This window comes from Podarcis cretensis, assembly GCF_951804945.1.
Source record: "Podarcis cretensis genome assembly, chromosome: 15".
NCBI classification, from domain to species: domain Eukaryota; kingdom Metazoa; phylum Chordata; class Lepidosauria; order Squamata; family Lacertidae; genus Podarcis; species Podarcis cretensis.
In genome coordinates this window covers 29,758,857-29,776,835 of record NC_137185.1, presented here as the reverse complement: position 1 = coordinate 29,776,835, position 17,979 = coordinate 29,758,857, and the positions used below count along the sequence as shown (strand labels likewise).

The 17,979-nt window shown below is 54.2% G+C and overlaps 1 protein-coding gene across 14 annotated transcripts in view; it reads left to right on the top strand.

Moving 5' to 3' along the window:
- The first annotated feature begins 713 nt into the window (after positions 1–713).
- PHLDB1 (pleckstrin homology like domain family B member 1) overlaps positions 714–17,979 on the top strand; it is a 42,414-nt gene continuing 25,148 nt past the window's right edge. For 2 of the 14 annotated variants that reach the window (XM_079956130.1, XM_079956123.1), the window contains exons 1-4: positions 714–1,161; positions 5,213–5,285; positions 5,979–6,102; positions 6,402–6,572. In XM_079956130.1, the coding sequence (XP_079812256.1) occupies positions 5,226–5,285; positions 5,979–6,102; positions 6,402–6,572 (355 nt within the window). In that variant the 5' untranslated portion in view covers positions 714–1,161; positions 5,213–5,225. Of the gene's footprint in view, positions 1,162–3,302; positions 3,410–5,212; positions 5,286–5,978; positions 6,103–6,401; positions 6,573–13,787; positions 13,865–16,587; positions 16,812–17,979 lie in introns of those variants that run through there. The other 12 variants (XM_079956134.1, XM_079956135.1, XM_079956133.1 and 9 more) reach the window with 11 other exon arrangements.

Below are 17,979 nucleotides of genomic sequence, written 5' to 3'. Positions count from 1 at the left end.
CTGGGCTAGGAAAATCCCTGGGACTGTCTCTGGCCCAGATTCTGCCTCTAGACATTTTCTGGTCCTCACGCTTCCTTTCCTGCTCCTCTTCTTTTCCCCATACCTTTCTTTCTGAATCAGGCAGCTGGGAGAGTCCAGGCAGAGCTGTTGTGTTGCCTCCCAGTGCCCAGACACCAAAAGGAGGGGACTCCCTGTTTCTTCCCTCACCTGTGGAAGGTCAGACAGCAGGTGGTTCAGGAAGGACCACAAGAGCAGGTCCACGTGGATTCAGCTGCCCTGCTGCATCCTCTTTTCCAGCAATCTCACCTCCTGCAGGAAAATACCTCTGGGTACCGGCTGCTTACTAGGGCAAAGGAGTCTTTGTCCTCTACCTCCACTGGGTGTTGCACCCAGGGCAGCAAGACTGAGGGAGCTGCCTTGCCCGTTAGTTCCATCTAGCTCAGTACTGTCCACACAGACAGGCTGCAGCTTTCCAGGATTTCAGACGCAGGGGCATTCCCAGCCCTCGCTGGAAGTGCAGACTGAATCTGTCACCTTAGCATGTCAAGCAGCTGGTGCCACTAAGCTGCAGTCTCTCTCCATTGCGACCAGGAGATCTCCCATCTCCTCCGTTCTCCCGAGAAGGAGGAGGCCACCCTCCCTCGGAGCACGTGCCGCTGCCAAGGGACCAGACGGGGCGTCGAAGTCAGGCGCAGCCAGCCAGCCAGTTGCGCCCCGGCACCTCTCTTGATCCAGCCCTTTGTTCAGGCTCTCCTGCAGCGGCGGCGGCGGCTCGGGTTGCAGCCAGCGAGCAGCGCCTCTCCGGTTTCCAGCCCTGCCTGCTCCTCCTCCTCCTCGGGCACAAGCCGGAGGGCACTGCCAGTCCCCGGGCGGGCGGCATCCGGCGTGCCTGGCAGGTCACGCGCCGGGCAGCGGCTCATCCCAGCCTGGCACAGAGCGCCCCAGGAAGGGCGGCGAACAAAGGCCAGGCCCGGGGAGAAGGGGCGGGGGCTCCTCCGGCTCGCCCTCCTCCTCGGGCTGAGGCGGAGGGACGGCCCCTCGCCGAGGAAAGAGGAGTCCGGTCTGGGAGAGTAGGAGACGCGGGTTCCAGCGCTCCGCTCGGAAGCATCGCGAGCGAGCGGGCTCCGCAGGTGGGGGCGCCCCGTCGGGGCCACCATCCAGGTAAGCGGGACGGGGCGGCGAAGGATAATTCCCTTCTTTGGACGGGACGCACCTGCCGGGGATGGAACTGGGATGGGGAGGGGGGCACTTTCCTGGGCTTGGGGCGGTTTCCTCGCCCCTTCGAAACCCCCCCCCCCCAATCTTCCCCTCTCCCCCCAGCTATTGTTCGTATTCGTGTCTAGGTATATACGAGTGTTGGGTGGGGGCGAGATGTCCATGTAGCCAGCGGTGCCCCCTCCCTTATAGGCGATTGGCTCGACTCCTCTCTTGTCTATCTCCAAGGGAGCTCCTTCCTGGATGGCACCTGAAGGGGGCACCGGTGGTGGTGGGGGAGCTCGCCTGCCCGCCTCCCTGCCTGGACGGACGTGGCGCATTCCACACATTTTTGGCATTTCTGTTCCCTAATCCGCGCAGCGAGCGAGTCTTCGGGACGGGAGAGAAGGAGAAGGGGGACCTGCGGCGTCTTGGCAGGAGGGGAGACTGGCAGCCGCATGCAGCCCCCTCCCCGCGCTGCTGGGGAGCAGAAAAGAGGGTTCCTGTATCCTGTGCCAGAATCCCGAGCGCCCTAAAGGGACGTTATGAGTACAGATCTCCTCCAACAGTTCCGGTGGAGACTTAGGGACAAAAGATCTGGGTCATCGAATATGGCTTGTGGACAGGATTAAGCCGTGTGCGTCGCTCTCCCCACCTGAAATGCTTTTCTGGCTTTTTAAAAAGTGCACGTTTCCTTTGTTGAGCTGACAAGGGAGTCGGCTGGAGACTTTAACGGTGACAGCCTCTTTCTGTTTGCCTGCGCTGCTGGTTTATGGGAGGCCCAGGTGGGGAGCAAGGCGAGGGATAGCACCTGGACTCATTTAGGACAAGGTGGAGGGTCTTCCAAAGGCACTGGGCTGAAGCCACCCCAAAAGCCGAGGCACCCAGAGTGGGCAGCAGCAGGACTGATAAGCCATAACCTCCCCACACCCCTAGCAGAGAATCCCTGGGAATGCTCTCCCAGTACAGGAGAATGGCTTTGCTATGATGTTCTGGCTGAACCTGTGGACCTCCTGCCTGTCATAGTGACAGGAGGCATTGGTGGAGGATGAGTGGAGGGATGCTGTCTCTTACTTGCAGGACTCTTAGAGAGTTCCTCTTTGTAATGAGATTTCTATTAAAGTTTTTCATAATATAATAAAACGGCGGCTACAAAAAGCACACACAAAAAGAACAAGAATACGGAGTCCTCTTTTAAAAGTAATTCTTAGCCCTTACGACCCACCAAGGATAGTATCCCTATCCTCAGGGAGTTTCTCTTTGGAGACCTTGGGACAGCAAATACTTTTAGTGCATCTTTAAGATCAGTTCTCTCTACAGCAACAGAGTGGGAGGCATCCGGTCCACCATTGAGACGGCTGATCCCTTTGGAGGCAAAGGACAAATTGCCTGGTTGCCTTGCCTAGTTGTGGCTAACCTCCTTGGGGCCAGTTCTGTTTTGTGCTCAGGGCGGTGCCCAGAATGTTCTGAGACTTTCTTCACAAATGAACCAGGGAGCCTGTTGCTCTTGGATCTGCCCCATGAAAGGGTTTAATGAGCGGAGGGCAATTCCCCCCTTAATTTAATCAGGATTTGCCAGTCCTGGGAATGAGGAAGGCGTCGTGTGTGCGTGACATTTTCTGGCAGCCACAGCGAGCCATCCAGGGACACCTCTCTCTTGGTACTTGGATGCTTATCTGGTGGCAATTTTGAATTCACCCAGTTTATTGGTTTCTCTCCCCAGCTTGAGTTGGGTAGCCAGGATCTGAAATATCCATCTGCTAATGTTAATGTTGGAGAAGCACATGGCTGTGAGCATCCCATGTGGCAGTGGGCATTGGTGGGCTTCCACGGTTGCTTTTGGGGGCTGCAGCTGCCAGGTTGCTGCCTGACTTATTTGGGGGCACAGGAACTGAAAGGAGACCTCTGCCCCTCGGGGAACTGGGGAGAGGGACTCCTGAGCCAGTGTGCCTGGTGGATAGATCTAGCTCTTGGTTTGTTTTCCAAGGGGAAGTGGCTGCTGCCCCTGTTATTGTCTGTTGTTGCCTTGGCAACCTGTGGCCTGGGCTGGGCCTCCCCTCTTCGCCTGTGGATGGGACAGGAAAGACTGTTTCCTCCTGGTGACTCAGGATTGCAAAGGGAACTGGCCTCCAGAGCCTCTTGCCAGCTGTGGGAACGGCAGAGCTTTCGGGTGCCCCTCCAGGAGTCAGGATGGTTGTCTTGGAAGACTTTTGAGGTGAGTCTTCCCTGCCTGGAGGCCTTTGGGGGACCCTCTTTACCTATAGGCCCAGACTGGGGAGGATGCACACATGCCTCCTGGCACCGCGGGGAAGGCTCTGCTGCTGCGTGGCTCTTTGACAAGCCCTCTTTAGCCAATGCCATCTGTGCCCCACCACTGGCTCTCCCTCCTTCTCCTTGTGGCGGACTCTCCTGCATGAGGACTGGAGGGGTGCGGATGGGCAGAACAGTTCTCACTCTGGTCCAGCTCGATGTGTGTGGGGGGGTGTGTGGAGCTGGTCACCCTGCTCTTGTGTCATCACAGGCTTTTTGGCAATCCAGCCGTTGTGGGCGGCCAGGCCTTGGCCCAGCTGCCGCCCCCAACTTTCCCAGGCTCTTTTCTGGGAGGGGGGGAGGACAGGCCAAAAGCACCCTTGCCTGGGAAGGGAGTGGCCCACAAGGAGATCTGTCAGCTTCTCCTGGAAGGGGCCACATCACAGCTGGGGCTCACAGGCAGATTTGCCCTTTCTCCCTTCCTTCCCCTTCCCTCAGAGGACCCTTTTTCTTCCTCTCTGTTTTCTCTCTGTGTGCTTTGTGTGTGTGGTCCGGCTAGGAGCCCCCGCAACTCACTCGGTCCCCAGGCCCAAGAGGAGGCTCGCAGCCGTCCCAGGCCCACTTTTTCTGGAGCTCCGACCCTTTGGCATTTGCTGCCTGGCCACTCCCAGCCACACAAGCGCCTCATTCTCTGACCTCTTCACGGAGAAGAAAGCCGCCTTGTCGCTGCTGGCAAGGTGGGGTGCCCACTCTCCCTCCCTTCTCCAGAACAGAGGCTGCTTGTCAGGGCTTGTGACCTGCTGGAGCAGCTCTGGAGGAGAGAGGGGGAGGCAAGGGAACAGGGAGACCACCCCCCCACACACCCCCTCACCAAGGCAGTTCCTGAGGAGGTGTCCCCCCCCCTCCCTCAGACTTGAGGAGAAAGAAAGGCAAAAAGACAGGACTTCTGGCTGCCTTTTCTGCTGATGAAGAACTCTTGCATCCCCTGGAGAGGACCTGTGTTCATTTCAGGGAGGTGGGAAAGGGAGGGAGGGAGAGTTCAGGGCAGAGGCAGACCTTTGCTTCTGCCCTGCCGCAGAGGGGGCTGTGGGTTGGGGGCTCCTGACCTGTGCCAGGGGTGTGTGAGTGACTGCTTTGCCTCTCTGAGGGGGCCCAGGTGGCTCCTGCAAGGTAGGGCAGTGTTGGGACGCAGCCTGTAGGTGGCGCACTGTGGTTGTCATGGTGGGCTCCTGAGAAGGGGGCTGGGGGTGCAGAGATCTGAGGTGCAGCTGAGAGAGAGAGAAAAAAAACAACAACAGAAAAGGGACAATGAAGTAGAATCGCTGGAGCTGTGGGGGCATTAAACATCTTGTCAGTGTGATATTGTTGCTTTTCATGTACACTCTTCCATGTACTTGAGAAAGCAACATGTCTTTCTAATAATCATGCCAGAGGGGCAGGTAGGTGTGTTTACAATCTAGATTTCAGATGGGGTGAGAGATCAGGGAACAAGGGGGTAGGGTATGTATGCAGACACAGTTGGGTGCTGAAGGTGGGGTTGATGGGGGGGGGCAAGGGATTACTCTTGGTTAATCCCAGATTCAACATATGGGTCTGAGAAACCTAGATTTTATTTTAACCCCCCCCCCTACACTATTCAAAGTAGCTTTGATGCAGAAGTCAAAACAAGATGGTCACTCAGGATGTGTTGTGGGGGGGGGGGAATCTCCTAGGTGGAACTTTGGGTCATCTTCTGGGCTAGGATTTTTGACCTTCCGTTTTCCTTTAGGGGGACTGTTGCCATGGAGACCTGTAACCGCAATGTGGCCAGCCCAGCTGGTCGAGTGCAGGCACGTCTTCAGGTGAGCTGATGTTGTGAATGGAAAAAAACAACAACTTGGGATATTGTGAATGGAAATACTTGCAAACAAAGCGGGGTTCTCACCCTCAGGCCAGAGAGTGAGCCTAGGGAGGGCAATACAGGGCCTTTCCGGTGCTGGCCCCTTATTTATGGAGTTGGCCTGGAGTCAACTTTGTTATCTTTTGGCAACGGTTGAAGACTTTCCCTAGTTCTGTGTTGTAACTAAGTGCTGTGCTATTGTTGGTTTTATTAGGATCTCTCCCCACAAGGGGTACCACCCTGAAGCAGGCACAGGGGCTGCAACCTTTATGTACATCAGCCCCAAATGACCAGGAGATGCTCCCCCACTGCAGTACCAATGGCCTCCTCCTCTCCTTGGCTCATCAGCCTTCTGGGCTTCAACAGAGCAGGGCTGCTCCCTGCTCCTCTTATTGTCCAATTAGGAGGATTGGCCCTAAATCCCTTAGGGTTAATTGGCTTGTTCTCTGATCCTATTAGAGTGAGCTACAGACCCTGGATACTGCCTGCAACTGGAGCAGTTCTCTTCCTTCCTCTCCCACCTTCTCCCGAATCTCAGCCAGCCCCATGCCTTGGCCATCCACCCCATTCCCTTAGACCCACATCTCGTGGTGGTGGGTGAAGATGGAGGCTCCAGAGGAGCTGCAGCCAGTTAAAGCTATTCTCCACCTTGCAGAACAGTCTTCTAGACCTGACCGAGACAGGCAAAGGCCTGAAAGTGCAGACTGAAAAGCCACATCTCGTGAGCCTGGGCAGCGGGCGTCTCAGCACTGCCATCACTCTCCTGCCTCTGGAAGAAGGTAAGTACCTGCAGGGCTGGTTGGGAAGCCCCTTCCCATGTGGAGGACAATATCAGGGCATCAGCCAGGAAAGGTGGCACAACAGAATCTCTCCAACCTTGATGCACTGGCACATCCAGTTTAGGAATCTCTTTTGGGCAGCCTTGGCTACTCTCAGGCCCCTGGCTGTCAAGCTCTGTAGGTGAGAGGGGGCACCTGCTTCTCCTGCTGGGAACTAGCCAGGCAGAAGAGCCGCTGGGGGGGGGCAATGGCTGCCCCACATCCTGCCCTGCTGAGCATCTGCCTGTGTCTCCTTGCAGGCAAAACCATGCTGGGCTCAGCTGCCGGAGACATTGTGCTGCAGGGGGCTGGTGTGGCACCCAAGCACTGCTTCATCGAGAACACGCACGGGACTCTCACACTGCACCCCTGTGGCAACCCGTGTGCCATAGATGGCTTGGCAGTCACACGCCCCACACGCCTTTCTCAAGGTAAGGAGGCTGATGGGTTGGTGGTTTTCCTTGTTACTAATATATCCCTCCCTTTCTACGGGTGGGAGCAAACAGCTACTTAGCACTGTAGCCCGACAATAAAAAAAAATGACTCTAACAACCTCTGTCAACCACATATACAGAGGAGCTTTGTTGGCAAGGAAGCCGATTACATTTCCAAAGGCCTGGGAAAGCAACAAATGTTTTTGCCTTGTCCCAAAATGAAGCCAGTAGGTGGGACCCCTGAAACTCCCTTGGGAGGGATGCAGTGGGATGTGGTTTTGTTCTCTTCCCCCAGGTAGGGGTCATGGCAGCTGATGAGCAGAGGCAGCGGCTCCTTGGATGCAGGAGGTGCCTGGAGGTGTGGGACAGGGACCTGCAGACCCATAGGATGTCCTGCAGGTCCAAAGGGTTATTGGAGGATCCAGGAAACCAAACATTTTGTTCATTTTCTTAAGATTTATACACTGCTCGAATGTAAAAAAAAAAATCAAAACAATAATTCTCAAGTGGTTTACAGAAGATAAAATATGTGCCCACATTCTTTCGAGGATCAACCTTGGGGGAAGGGAGAAGAAGGGTGGGGGTAGCATCCTGATTTCTGGTGGGGGCTGCAGAGCTCATTTTGCTTTTACCTTATTAGAGTTTAGCTTAGCCATGCAACGCCTGCTGCGGCCTAGGTGGGTCCTTGGCCTGTGGACAGCCAGGCCTGACTCCAGCATAGTCATAGCTGTCAACTTTTCCCTTTTCTTGCGAGGAATCCTATTCGGAATAAGGGAATTTCCCTTTAAAAATGGGAAAAGTTGACAGCTATGCCATAGGTGGCTGCTGGTCAGGCACTCTTTCAGTTTGCCTGTGTCTGGTACTTGTTTCTGAGGCAAGGCTGAGTCGCTTGGGGCCTACAACTAGGGAGGACAGCGGTGAATCTGCTGCCGGTGTGGTTTTTCATAATCTGCAAATGAATTTTGGCTCCGCTCTGCCCGATGATTTGCCGAGTTCTGCCTTTGGCCTGGCCTGAGGAAGCTGTGGGGAGGGGCTGCTGTCAGGCAAGGCCCCTCCTTAGCAAGGATTAGACTGCTGTCAGATATCAAAGGTCCTTCCTGACAGCTGCAGCACTGGCACGTGGGCGGCCCAAACAATGGCCGAGACTGTCTGTGCAGAAGGACACTTGAGGAAAGTGGGCGGCTGGTGAGCTCCAGGCCAGGCAGTGCCCCAAGGGGGACTTGGGGAACCCCCTTCCTGGGGGGTCTGGAGCATCCACTGAGACCCCCAAAAAGTGTGCGCTGCTGTTGCTGAGGAAGGCTCACTGATGGGGCCGCACCAAGATGCTGGCACTGCAGCAAATCTCTCTTCTCTGTGGCTTTTTGTCCTTGGCAGGCAGGCTCTTGCTGGCACAAACAAAGGGAAATTCAACAAAATAGGAACAGTGACAAGTCCAAGCTCGGAGAGGGAAAGAATGCCTTTAGCCTCCCAAGTTTGGGCCGGCTGCTGGATAGCGCTTTGCTACACTCTTTCTCTGCACACATAGAGAAGGGGGGGAAAGAGAGAAGCTGTTGCTCGTCTGCCTGTCCTTGTCCCTGGGGCTGCCAGGGACACAGCAGGGGAGGAGGGGGCTGTTCCTTGGCGGATGCCAAGCTGGCATTTGCTGGGAGTCCATGAAACTGGCAGTTCTGCAACACTCACTTGGTGGCTCCAGGCAGACTGGGAAAGCCTGCGTGGTTCTGCAGCTACCTTGATAGGTAGATAACTGACTCTGGAGAGGACCAGAGGCTTTCTCCCAGCTGGGGTCTTCCAGACCTTGCCTTCGCTCAACAAACTGGCCCCCTTGGGATCCACTCCCAAACATCACTGGTGGGTGGAAGGTGGTTTGCTGAATGTGTCCACTCGCCAGTGTTTCCTTCCCTTGACTGTTTTGCAGATGCTTGAGATGCTGCTATTAGATGTTACTCTTTCTACTGCCAAAGGAAGGGTAGGACTGAGGCTGCATCCTGGATTCTTGGGAGATCTTCTAGATGTGTGGTTCCGAATGTCCAGGTGCTGGTCCCACCTGGCAAAGTAGGATGGAGTGCACCTGGGCAATTACACCCAGAGTAGAAGGGCATGACACGTCCCGATCAATGGTGCAGATACTGACCAGTATGGCAGGAGGGAGGCAGCTGGTTGGGAGGCAATTTTGCAGTAGGACTGGGCTGTCTGCAATCTACAACCTACAGCAGCTATGCAGCTGGGGGACAGGGAATGGGAAGGTGGATTAGGGAATGGGAAGGTGGATTTCAGAATTCCCTGGTGCTTGATCTTTAGTGACGCTTTCACCAGTTATCTGTAGTGAACTTGCACAGAATTCCTGGCTGGGTGGGTACAGTACAAGAGCCAGCAGAAAGCAGATACCAGGTTCAGAGAGAGGCACCAGTTGTGCACTTTTTTCACAGGTGCCACACACTGGGTTGACGTTTTCATTGCACTGTCTACTGTGACTGCAAGACTGCTTTTCTAGGCAGCCACTAGCAGTTCAGATCCCATTAGTGTGTAAGTAAACTGAGGACTTTTTGCCCCATAGTGCATCCCTTTAGACTTGCCTACATGGAAGTGGATTTGCTATTTCAACGCCCAGTCATCCAACTTGGAAAGATCCTCATGGAGCTCCTTGCAATCCCTTTTTGTTCTTGCCAGCCTATTTTATTTTACTATATGACTTGCCATATGGAAACTTATTTGAAGTCATACATGTTGGAAAGTGATAGATAAAAAATACTTAACGATTTGCTGTTATCAGCAAACTGGCTATCTGACTGCTCACTCCTAAATCCAGGTGATTGATAAACAAGTTCAAAAACACAGGTCCCAATACAGATTTTTGGGGCACCCCATTTCTTGCTCCCCTCTATCAGGAAAACTGCAATTTTATTCCTTTTCTTTTGCTTCCTGTTTCTTAACCAGTTTCTGATCCATAAGAGGATCTTATTCCATAACTGATATGCTTACTTGGGAATATTTGGTGAGGGACTTTGATCAAATGCTTTTTGAAAGTCTAAGGATGTACTCTCTGCCAAAACACCCTTCTTCATGTGCTTACTGACAAAGGTCAATGAGACTTTTGACTTTCCCTTGCAAACTTCCTTTTCAACCCATCGCCTCATTCTGCAGAAGTTTCCTCTTTTGAAGTCAAATGTGACTGTACTTTCTTGGAAACTGCCTACTTACATCTTTCTCCAAGTCCTCCTTGGTGCTACTTAGGATTATGTCCAGGGTCACCTCCTCTCTGGTTGGTTCCTTGAACAGCTGTTCTAGGGCAATCAATCATTTAGGGTACTGTATCTATAGACCTTTTTGTCATGAGCGGAGCATACATGAGCCCAGTCTTACTTGAGTGAAATTCGTTCAATTTGCCCATTAGTACACCACTTCCTCCCTGACTTCATTCTCCATCTCCCAGAACACTTGTCAGGAAATTGACAGCATGTCTGTCACCAGTACTAGTCACCCACAGCAGTTCCATGGAGAAGTCTGCCCATTTAAGTCAATCTAATTCAGGCTTTTTAACACTGCCTGGCAGGAAGAAGCTCTCCAGGATTTCAGGTGGGGTCTCTCCCAGTCCTATGTGGAAATGTCACTGGGGATTGAAGCTGGGACATTCTGCATGCAAATCAGATGTTCAGCTGTGGCCCTTGGAGATTCATTTCCCTCTTTAAGAACAGCCCTGTTGGGTTAGAACAGCCAGTTAAGCACCTTCTTCCTCCCAGTGACCAAGTAAATGTTTGTGGGAAGCCTAAAAGCAAGACAGGAGTGCAACAGCTTTCTTCAGCTATTGATGATGGTGATCTAACCTGATGTTGCAAGTTAACGTGGCTGACTAATTTGAGATTTAAAGTATTTATTTGACACATCGAGTGACATGTTCAGGTCACATAAAAAGTAAAGCATAGTCGTATTGGTCCATAAGAAAATTAAAAAATAATGTTTAGGCCCACCAAAATACCACAAAACAGTATGCACTCTTTGTGCCTAGTAATGTAATGGCCCCAATTTCATTTTTGAACTGATGTTCAGGATGCATTATAGCATTGCACACAGAGTTTCCTGCTCTTGGGGCCTTTGCTATTTAATAATAAGAATAAGAATAAGAATAATTAATAAAAACACCAAACCAACACACTCTTTGCATTGGCCTTGGAACACAGTGGAGAGCTTTGGTGCCTCCCCAGGAGGTCTCACCTGCCTGAAAGGGGGCTGAAAAACCACATGCCTACATCAACACAGGCTCCCATTTTGCACCCACATCTGGGAATTAAGCATGTGCTGGTTCCGGCCCCAAGATATAGCACTGCCATTCCTTTTCTCCAATATTCAGTCGCTTATTTCCTCCTCCCCCTGTTGTCATTTTCTCTTTGGGATGGGCTCGGTGTCTGTGCTTTGGTGTGGACTGAAGAAACCGTTAAGCGAATTGTTGCTCTCTGCAGAGCAAAGAATGGGGATCTGGAACTAGTGACCTCCTTATGGACTCCCCCCGCCTCCGCCGCCCTAAACACACACATTTTCTAGGGAGCTCCTCCACACACCACCGGGTGCAGCAGCAGCCAGCCCTTTCATACAAAGATCACAGTGTCAGATTTTCCAAGAGACTCCATGTTTCCTGCCTGAATCACTCTCTTTCCCACTCCCCTGCCCGCCCAGACCCTGGAAAAAGAATCCCATTAAAAATATTTTAAAAATTAATAGCCCCGAGGACTCCCCTGGGCAGAGAGAGGAAAATAGCTGAGCTACTTCTCTCCATGACTGAGTCAATCCCAGCCACACACACACACAAATGCTTTCGCAAGGCGTGGGCCGAAGCCTGTTGTGCCTGGCTAGAGAGAGAGAGCAGACTGCAGACACAGATGTGCTCTTATAGATGCCTCCCCCCTCTCCTCCCCCCGCATTGTGCTGCTAAACTGTGATCTCACATGTGGGAGGGACGGCGGCGGCAGCAGCAGCGAGAAGCCGGAGCAGCCCATCACCCTTCAAAGGACCCTGCAGTTGCCCTATATTTTCCATGCTAGTAAATCCCACCAAGGCTGCCCTAGTTCAAAGCACATCATTGCCATGTCCCTTGAAATCTCATCCCAAATCGCAGCTCAGGAGGTTGAGGTGCACCCTGACCAAAAATGGGATCCTGGCAGGGGGCAGAAACTCCCAGGGGGCGATGCACCCCGAGTTTTGAAGGCAGGGGGCTTGGGGTTTCACTCTGGCCCTTTTTAGTCATAGCTGGGGTACAACCTGGCCTTTGGATCTCTCCTGTCCCTTTGTCAACTGGTGGCTTGTGCTACTACTAGCCTGCGGACTCTTGCTTTTCAGGGGTGATTTGGCTTCAGTTTCTGCTGGCTTGTCCAGGCCATCCAAGGCACTGGGCTTCTCCAGTTCTTCTTTTGAGGTACCTTCTTTTTCTCCCAGTTTCTTTTTTATTTATGCCACCACCGACATCAGGCACCATCTTCAGGTTTCCAGAGAGGCTTAAAAAAGGTAAAGGGACCGGACTCCTGACCATAAGTCCAGTCATGACTGACTCTGGGGTTGCGGCGCTCATCTCGCTTTATTGGCCAAGGGAGCCAGCATACAGCTTCTGGGTCATGTGACCAGCATGACTAAGCCACTTCTGGCGAACCAGAGCAGCACACGGAAACGCTGTTTACCTTCCCGCCAGAGCGATATCTATTTATCTACTTGCACTTTGACGTGCTTTCAAACTGCTAGGTTGGCAGGAGCAGGCACTGAGCAACGCCAACCTTCTGATCGGCAAGTCCTAGGCTCTGTGGTTTAACCCATAGTGCCACCCGCTGAAAAACTTAAAAAGCACACCTATGTAAACCAAGCTTTAAAACATGGCCATACCAAAGAGCAGTTTCAAGCAGCCAGCTGAGTTTTCAACGGACCAAGCAGTATAAAAGCCAGGGCAAGTGAAAAGAGGTCTGGCATTGGGGCAGGCACCAGGTGAGCATCCATGGGGGAGCCTGCTGCCCCCCTCCTTTCATGCCCCAGAGTGGTCACCTTCCAGTGAAGGGAAGAGGTGGCTGCTTTGCTTTCTGTGTCTGTCAACCTTTTCTCCTGCCCCTCTTTCAGGGCTCAGTGCATCTCACTCTCATTTTCACTTCACAATGGCCCCGAAAGGGAGCTTAAGGTGCACGATAAGAGCAAGCCTCTCCCATAGGTGTCTGATGTGCACTGCACCCACACTGTCTCTCGGGGAGCTTGTGAGCTAGCTGTTCAGGCACACTGCTATCTCCCTTGAGGCAACTAAACTGATTTTTTTTTTGGGGGGGGGACATGCATTAAATCACACTCCTTGATCAGCTGAATCTGGAGGAAGTCACAGTGAAAATGCAACAATTTAAGCAGCCTGGCTCTTGCATGGTGTCATTCGTAGGTGCAGATGCGGGTGGGCAAGGTCCACGCTGCAGGGGGTGATTTCTCCCCTCCCCCAAAGAAAAGAGGACATTCAAAATAATGCTCTTGTATTTGGCAGCCGCCTGCAAAGAAGAGTCCAAAATTGTGTAGAGCCTAAATGGGGAGACAAAAAGGGTTTTTTTTTTTGGGGGGGGGGGAGGTGTCTGGCGCTGTTTTTTCGACTAGAGCCCGCTTCTTTCAAAGGGATGTTGAAACAGTTTAAGGACCCACCAGGACAGAATTTATTGGCGGAATAAAAGCGGGTGAGAGCGGCGCCTTTCCGCAGCTCTCAACTGGTCATGGCTCCGGTTTTCTCTCGGGCACTTTTCCCAACAGCCCTGCAAGGCAGGCCAGTATCATGGCTGCCACACCCCCCACCCACAGCCGGAGCTGAGTCGAGCGAAAGGGCTGCTGCTAATAGCGAGACCTCCGGGTGGGGGCGGCCCCCGAGTCCCAGCCTCGACGGGCAGTCTCTGTCCCTACCGACCTGCGCGAAGGAAAGCCCGGCCAGCCGCCTCGTGGCCAGACGAGGGCGCAGCCCTTCTGCCGCCCAGACACTGCTCCGGGGGAAGCGCCGGTGGCGACCCCGGCCCTGCAGAGCAAGGGCCTCCGCGGCAACCCACCCCCCGCCTCCAGGGGTCCCGTCGCTGCGCCCCCTCTTCCTGCCGAGACCCCCCCCAGGTCCGCCTCAGCGGCGCCCCCTCCCCGGTCTCCCCTGCCCGGCTGCGCGACGGAAGCAGGGGAGGAGCCGCCCCCTGAATAGACCCCGCCAGCTGGGGCCGGGCTTGGCACCGCGAAAGGCGCGGCCAGACCGGGATCGGGCGCGCCGCACTGAGCAGGCGGCGGCGGCGGCGGCGGCGGCACGACGGGGGCAGGTGAGTGCGCCGGGGGCGGGGGCGGGGGCGCGTCCTCGCCGCCGCCGCGGTGCCTTGCGAGGGAGAAAAGGCGGCGGGCGCCCCGGCCTCGGCGGGCTTGCAACAGGCGCTCCAGCCGCAGGCGCTATTTTTAGGAGTCCCCAAAGTGGCGCCGGCGGCTGGACCTGGCCGGGCGCAGATGCCGGTCCCCTCCCCCGGCGCAACGCGCTGTCGCTACCGGCGTAGAGAAGCGGGGCGGGCCCCGGGAAGCGAGGCAGGCTGGGGCCCGCAATCCGGTTCGCCTTGCGCGCCTCCCCTCTGCCCTTTCCCCGAGGGACGGCTTCTGATCCTGCTCCAGGCCTGGCGGCCCTTGCGCTCTTTGCCGCCTCCGCTGCCCACAGGAGACGTGGCACCCGCCGGGAGGGGCGGGGGGGGGCGCATCACATGGTCTTGGAAGCGACCAGGGGGTTTGCCTGGGCCGCGTGGTCCTCAGGCCTTCCCTGGACGAGTCCAACCGCCCCCCTCTTTCATGCCCCCCCCATGCTTGGGTAGTTATGTCACCGGCCAGTGGGTGGCGCGCTGGCTAAGAGGAGCAGATTGCGCTCAGAGTGTGGCTTCTGTTGAGGGGTCTGAGAATTGAGGGAGCAAGGTCCAGAAGGTCAGCCAAAAATGGGCAGGGCAGGGGGCTGCCACGGGGTGCGGGGACGGGCGGGAATGATGCTTGCAGCCCACCTGCACCCTGGATGGCTGGGATCGATTCCCTGGTTTGGATGTTTGCATCTGCTGGCTGACTTGCGCCAAACATCAGGTTTCCTGGTAACTTAGTCGCTTTTTCTGTGCCATCCTGACTGAAGGCTCTTCAGGGCTATGTGGTCCTGTGCTGGGGATCCACTCAGCCCTATAACATTGGTCAAACTTGAAGTTAGGCACTGAGCCTGTTAGGACCAGAAGATGAACAGCAGGTCATGCAAGCCACTGTTTTCAGCCACAGTTTATCCTTAAAAAGGAACGTCAGTGGTCTACCTTACACGGTTGTTGTGAGCAAGGTAGAGGCCGTGATTAATTGCTGCATAGCTGAACTGCTATAGACATTATAATGAGAAGGGTCCATATGTGCCTTTCCCAGGCAGCCATCGGGATCAGAAGTCCAGATGGGGAGCAGCTCAGCCGTGGGTGATTTATCTCTGAGATCCCAGCACAAAGGCCCAGCGATGCTGCCGAGGAGGGAGGGGAGCAGAGAGATTTACAGAGCAGATTGTTTGGGAGGGGGGATTTGACATGTGGCAGTTCTGGTGCTCCAGTACACCAGAGCTTGGTGGGGCACAAAGCCCTGGGAACGTTCCCGACTGCCCCTTTCCTCCCCCTCCTTGGCTGTGTTCCACATTCTGTGCCTTGTATAGGGATGGCAAAGAGGCACAGCCTGCCCCCCCTCCCTCCTCTGCAGGACAGCCACCTGTTCTTTTGCTGGCTCCTGCTTTTACGTACTTCCGCTTCTTCCCAGGGTTCAGGCAGGACAGAATGGTTTCCTCTCCTCTCTCCCTCCCTCTCCCCAGAGTGATCTTTCCTGCCTCCTGACTGGTATGAAGTCTTTGGGGACTCAGGAAAGGTGGGATGGGAACTCTGAATTTTTACATGTCTGTGTTGCCCATATAACTTACAGTAAGTCATTTGGGCGGCCCAGTGGAGGAGATGCTTAAGCGGACCCCCTGGGGAAGTAGCTTGCCCACAAGTCCTCTTTTCATTTTGCCTGAAGGAAGAGTGGTGAGGGGGCAGCGCTACCAATGCTTCCCCAGGCCTTTCCTTGAGAGGAGACATATTGTGTCACACGCACAGAGCTGCAAGATTCATTGCTGCGTTGTAAGATAAACCTGGCAGCTCCCCTCTAGAGCTGTGGGGGTTGGGAGAGAAATTCAGTGAGGCTGGTCAAGTTGTCCTTTTTGAGGATGTGTAGCAGCACCAGTTTTGTCCCTGGGGGAGAAACATGCAGGGATTGAGCAGCAATTTTCACTTCTCCAGAATTCTGCCTAGTAACGTGATCCATAACGTCGAGTTTCTTTGCCAGCTCCTCCAAAATGCCCTATATTCCATTACCAACCACCAAAGCCCTCCTGCACTCTATAGACAAAATAATAAAAAGACACACAAATCAGACATTAGCGATGGCTGCATTCAGAAACCAGTTCGAGAACATTTCAGCATACTGACCTTGACGGTGGCCGTCCTTGGAGAAAAATGCTCTGTTCCTCCAACTTTTACATGCTTTTCCTCCTTTACGTGTGTGTGGGTAATTGTAACTTGTTAGTTTAGATAAGAGGTGACACGATAGAAGTATATAAAATAATGCATGGAGAAGGTGGAGAGAGAAAAGTTTTTATTCCTCTCTCAACACTCAGACTCATGGCAGGGATTGTCGACAACCTAAGTGGCTTTAAAAGAGTCTTAGGCAAATTCATGGAGGATAGCCCTAAATATGGCTAGTAGCCATTGTGGCTATGCTCTGTGTCTCCAGTAGGGGGCGGTGATGCTTCTGAACACCCTCTCCCGCTCCCCATGTGGCAAGGAGCAGATATTAGGGTTGTGTGGTTCAGACTCCTGGGATTAGCTAAACATGCGATCCCATTAAGAAGGAGGTGGGATGATTGTGATGTTTGCACATTTGATCTTGGGAGCCATGTGACTGCACCTGATTAACACAAAGCAGCAGCTGCACCCCAGAGGAACGGCAACCTGCCTGGAAGGTGCTCCTGGCTTGAATTCAGGGCTGTCTTTGCATCCAGTCCTGCCAGGGGAAGGGTTGCTCAGTGTTATTACGGAGCACCCAAAGACTCCGTTTTTAGTAACCTTCAATTTCCTTGGTTTGTTTTAAAAATGGCCAGGAACGTGCTTGCCAACACAGCAGTTTCTGAAATCCAGGAATGTGTGTGTGTGTCTTCTCTGGGTGTTGTGGACCTGCCCTGGCCAGGCTCTGGTGAGTCTGGAGGGATTTGACTCTAGCATTTGGGGAGCGCAAGACCGGAATTAGTTGTGGGTTTTTCTCCTTGTGGCCAGGAAGCCAGCAGCCGCCACTGCAGAAGGGGCAGCTGCTGGTGCCAGTTTTTTTTCCTGTCCCATTTCCCAAAAGAAGCTGCTTCTACCTCCTGCTTTGTTGCATGATCAAGGTATCCAGGAGGGGGCTGTGAATTCCTGGTGAAAGCTAGGGGGTCTGCCGTGGGGTGGGATGTCAGCTGAGCTTTTGCATAAGTAAGATAAAGAAATGCCCTTCTTGGCTCTCTGTCTGGACAGGTCCCAATCCCTCCTTAGAAGCAGGGTGGCCTCTGTGGCAGGGGCTGGGTGGGCAAAGTCGGCGCCTCTGCAAGTGCACCGGTGGTGTCAGGAGGAGTGCGCAGGAGGGGGTGTGGCAGGCCTCTTCATTTCCACACCTTGCTCTCCGCAAATGCTGCTGCACATTCCACAGCAGCGCTCCAGGCAGGAGCTGGCTTGTCGGCCAGCCAGGGAGCTGGAATCCTGCCCCTGCAGGCATAGAATCCTGCTGCTCCGCCTCTGCGCACGACCCCCCCCCCCCCCCGCCACACCTTTTGTGTGCACAAGGCAGCTTGTCATTGCCCTGCCATTCACAGAGCTGCTCACAGACTTGGACAGCTGGGCTGGAGTGGGAATGCAAGGCTGGGCCCCCACAGCATTCACAGTGGAAACTGTTGCTGCTATTATTTAACCTCAGCCAGCTTCCCAGCATCTGAACCCCGTCAGCAGGTTGCTGCTCTTAGGGTGGCCTCATTTGGCCTCCTGCAGGCCAGACTGGTCTTGTCCTATTCCTTTAACTCGGGGTGGGTCACAGTTGTGGACCGCCAAATGTTGCTAGCCTGGAGCTGCCATGATCCCTGGGCATTGGCCGTGCTGGCTGAGGGCTGGTGGGAGCTGGAAGTCCTGACAGCCTCTCAGGAGCCACAGATGCACCCCCAACTCCTGCTTTAACTCTTCCTAGTAGCTATTTTTGCGTTTCGTGGTCTTTGCTGTTCCTTTTCTGCCCACAGCTTGTTGCCATGTCACATCTGGCACCCACCTGATCACTTTTTGACGTGCTTCCAAGATCATACTGTATGCGTTGCACCAACTCCATTAAAAGGGACCCAGCTGGA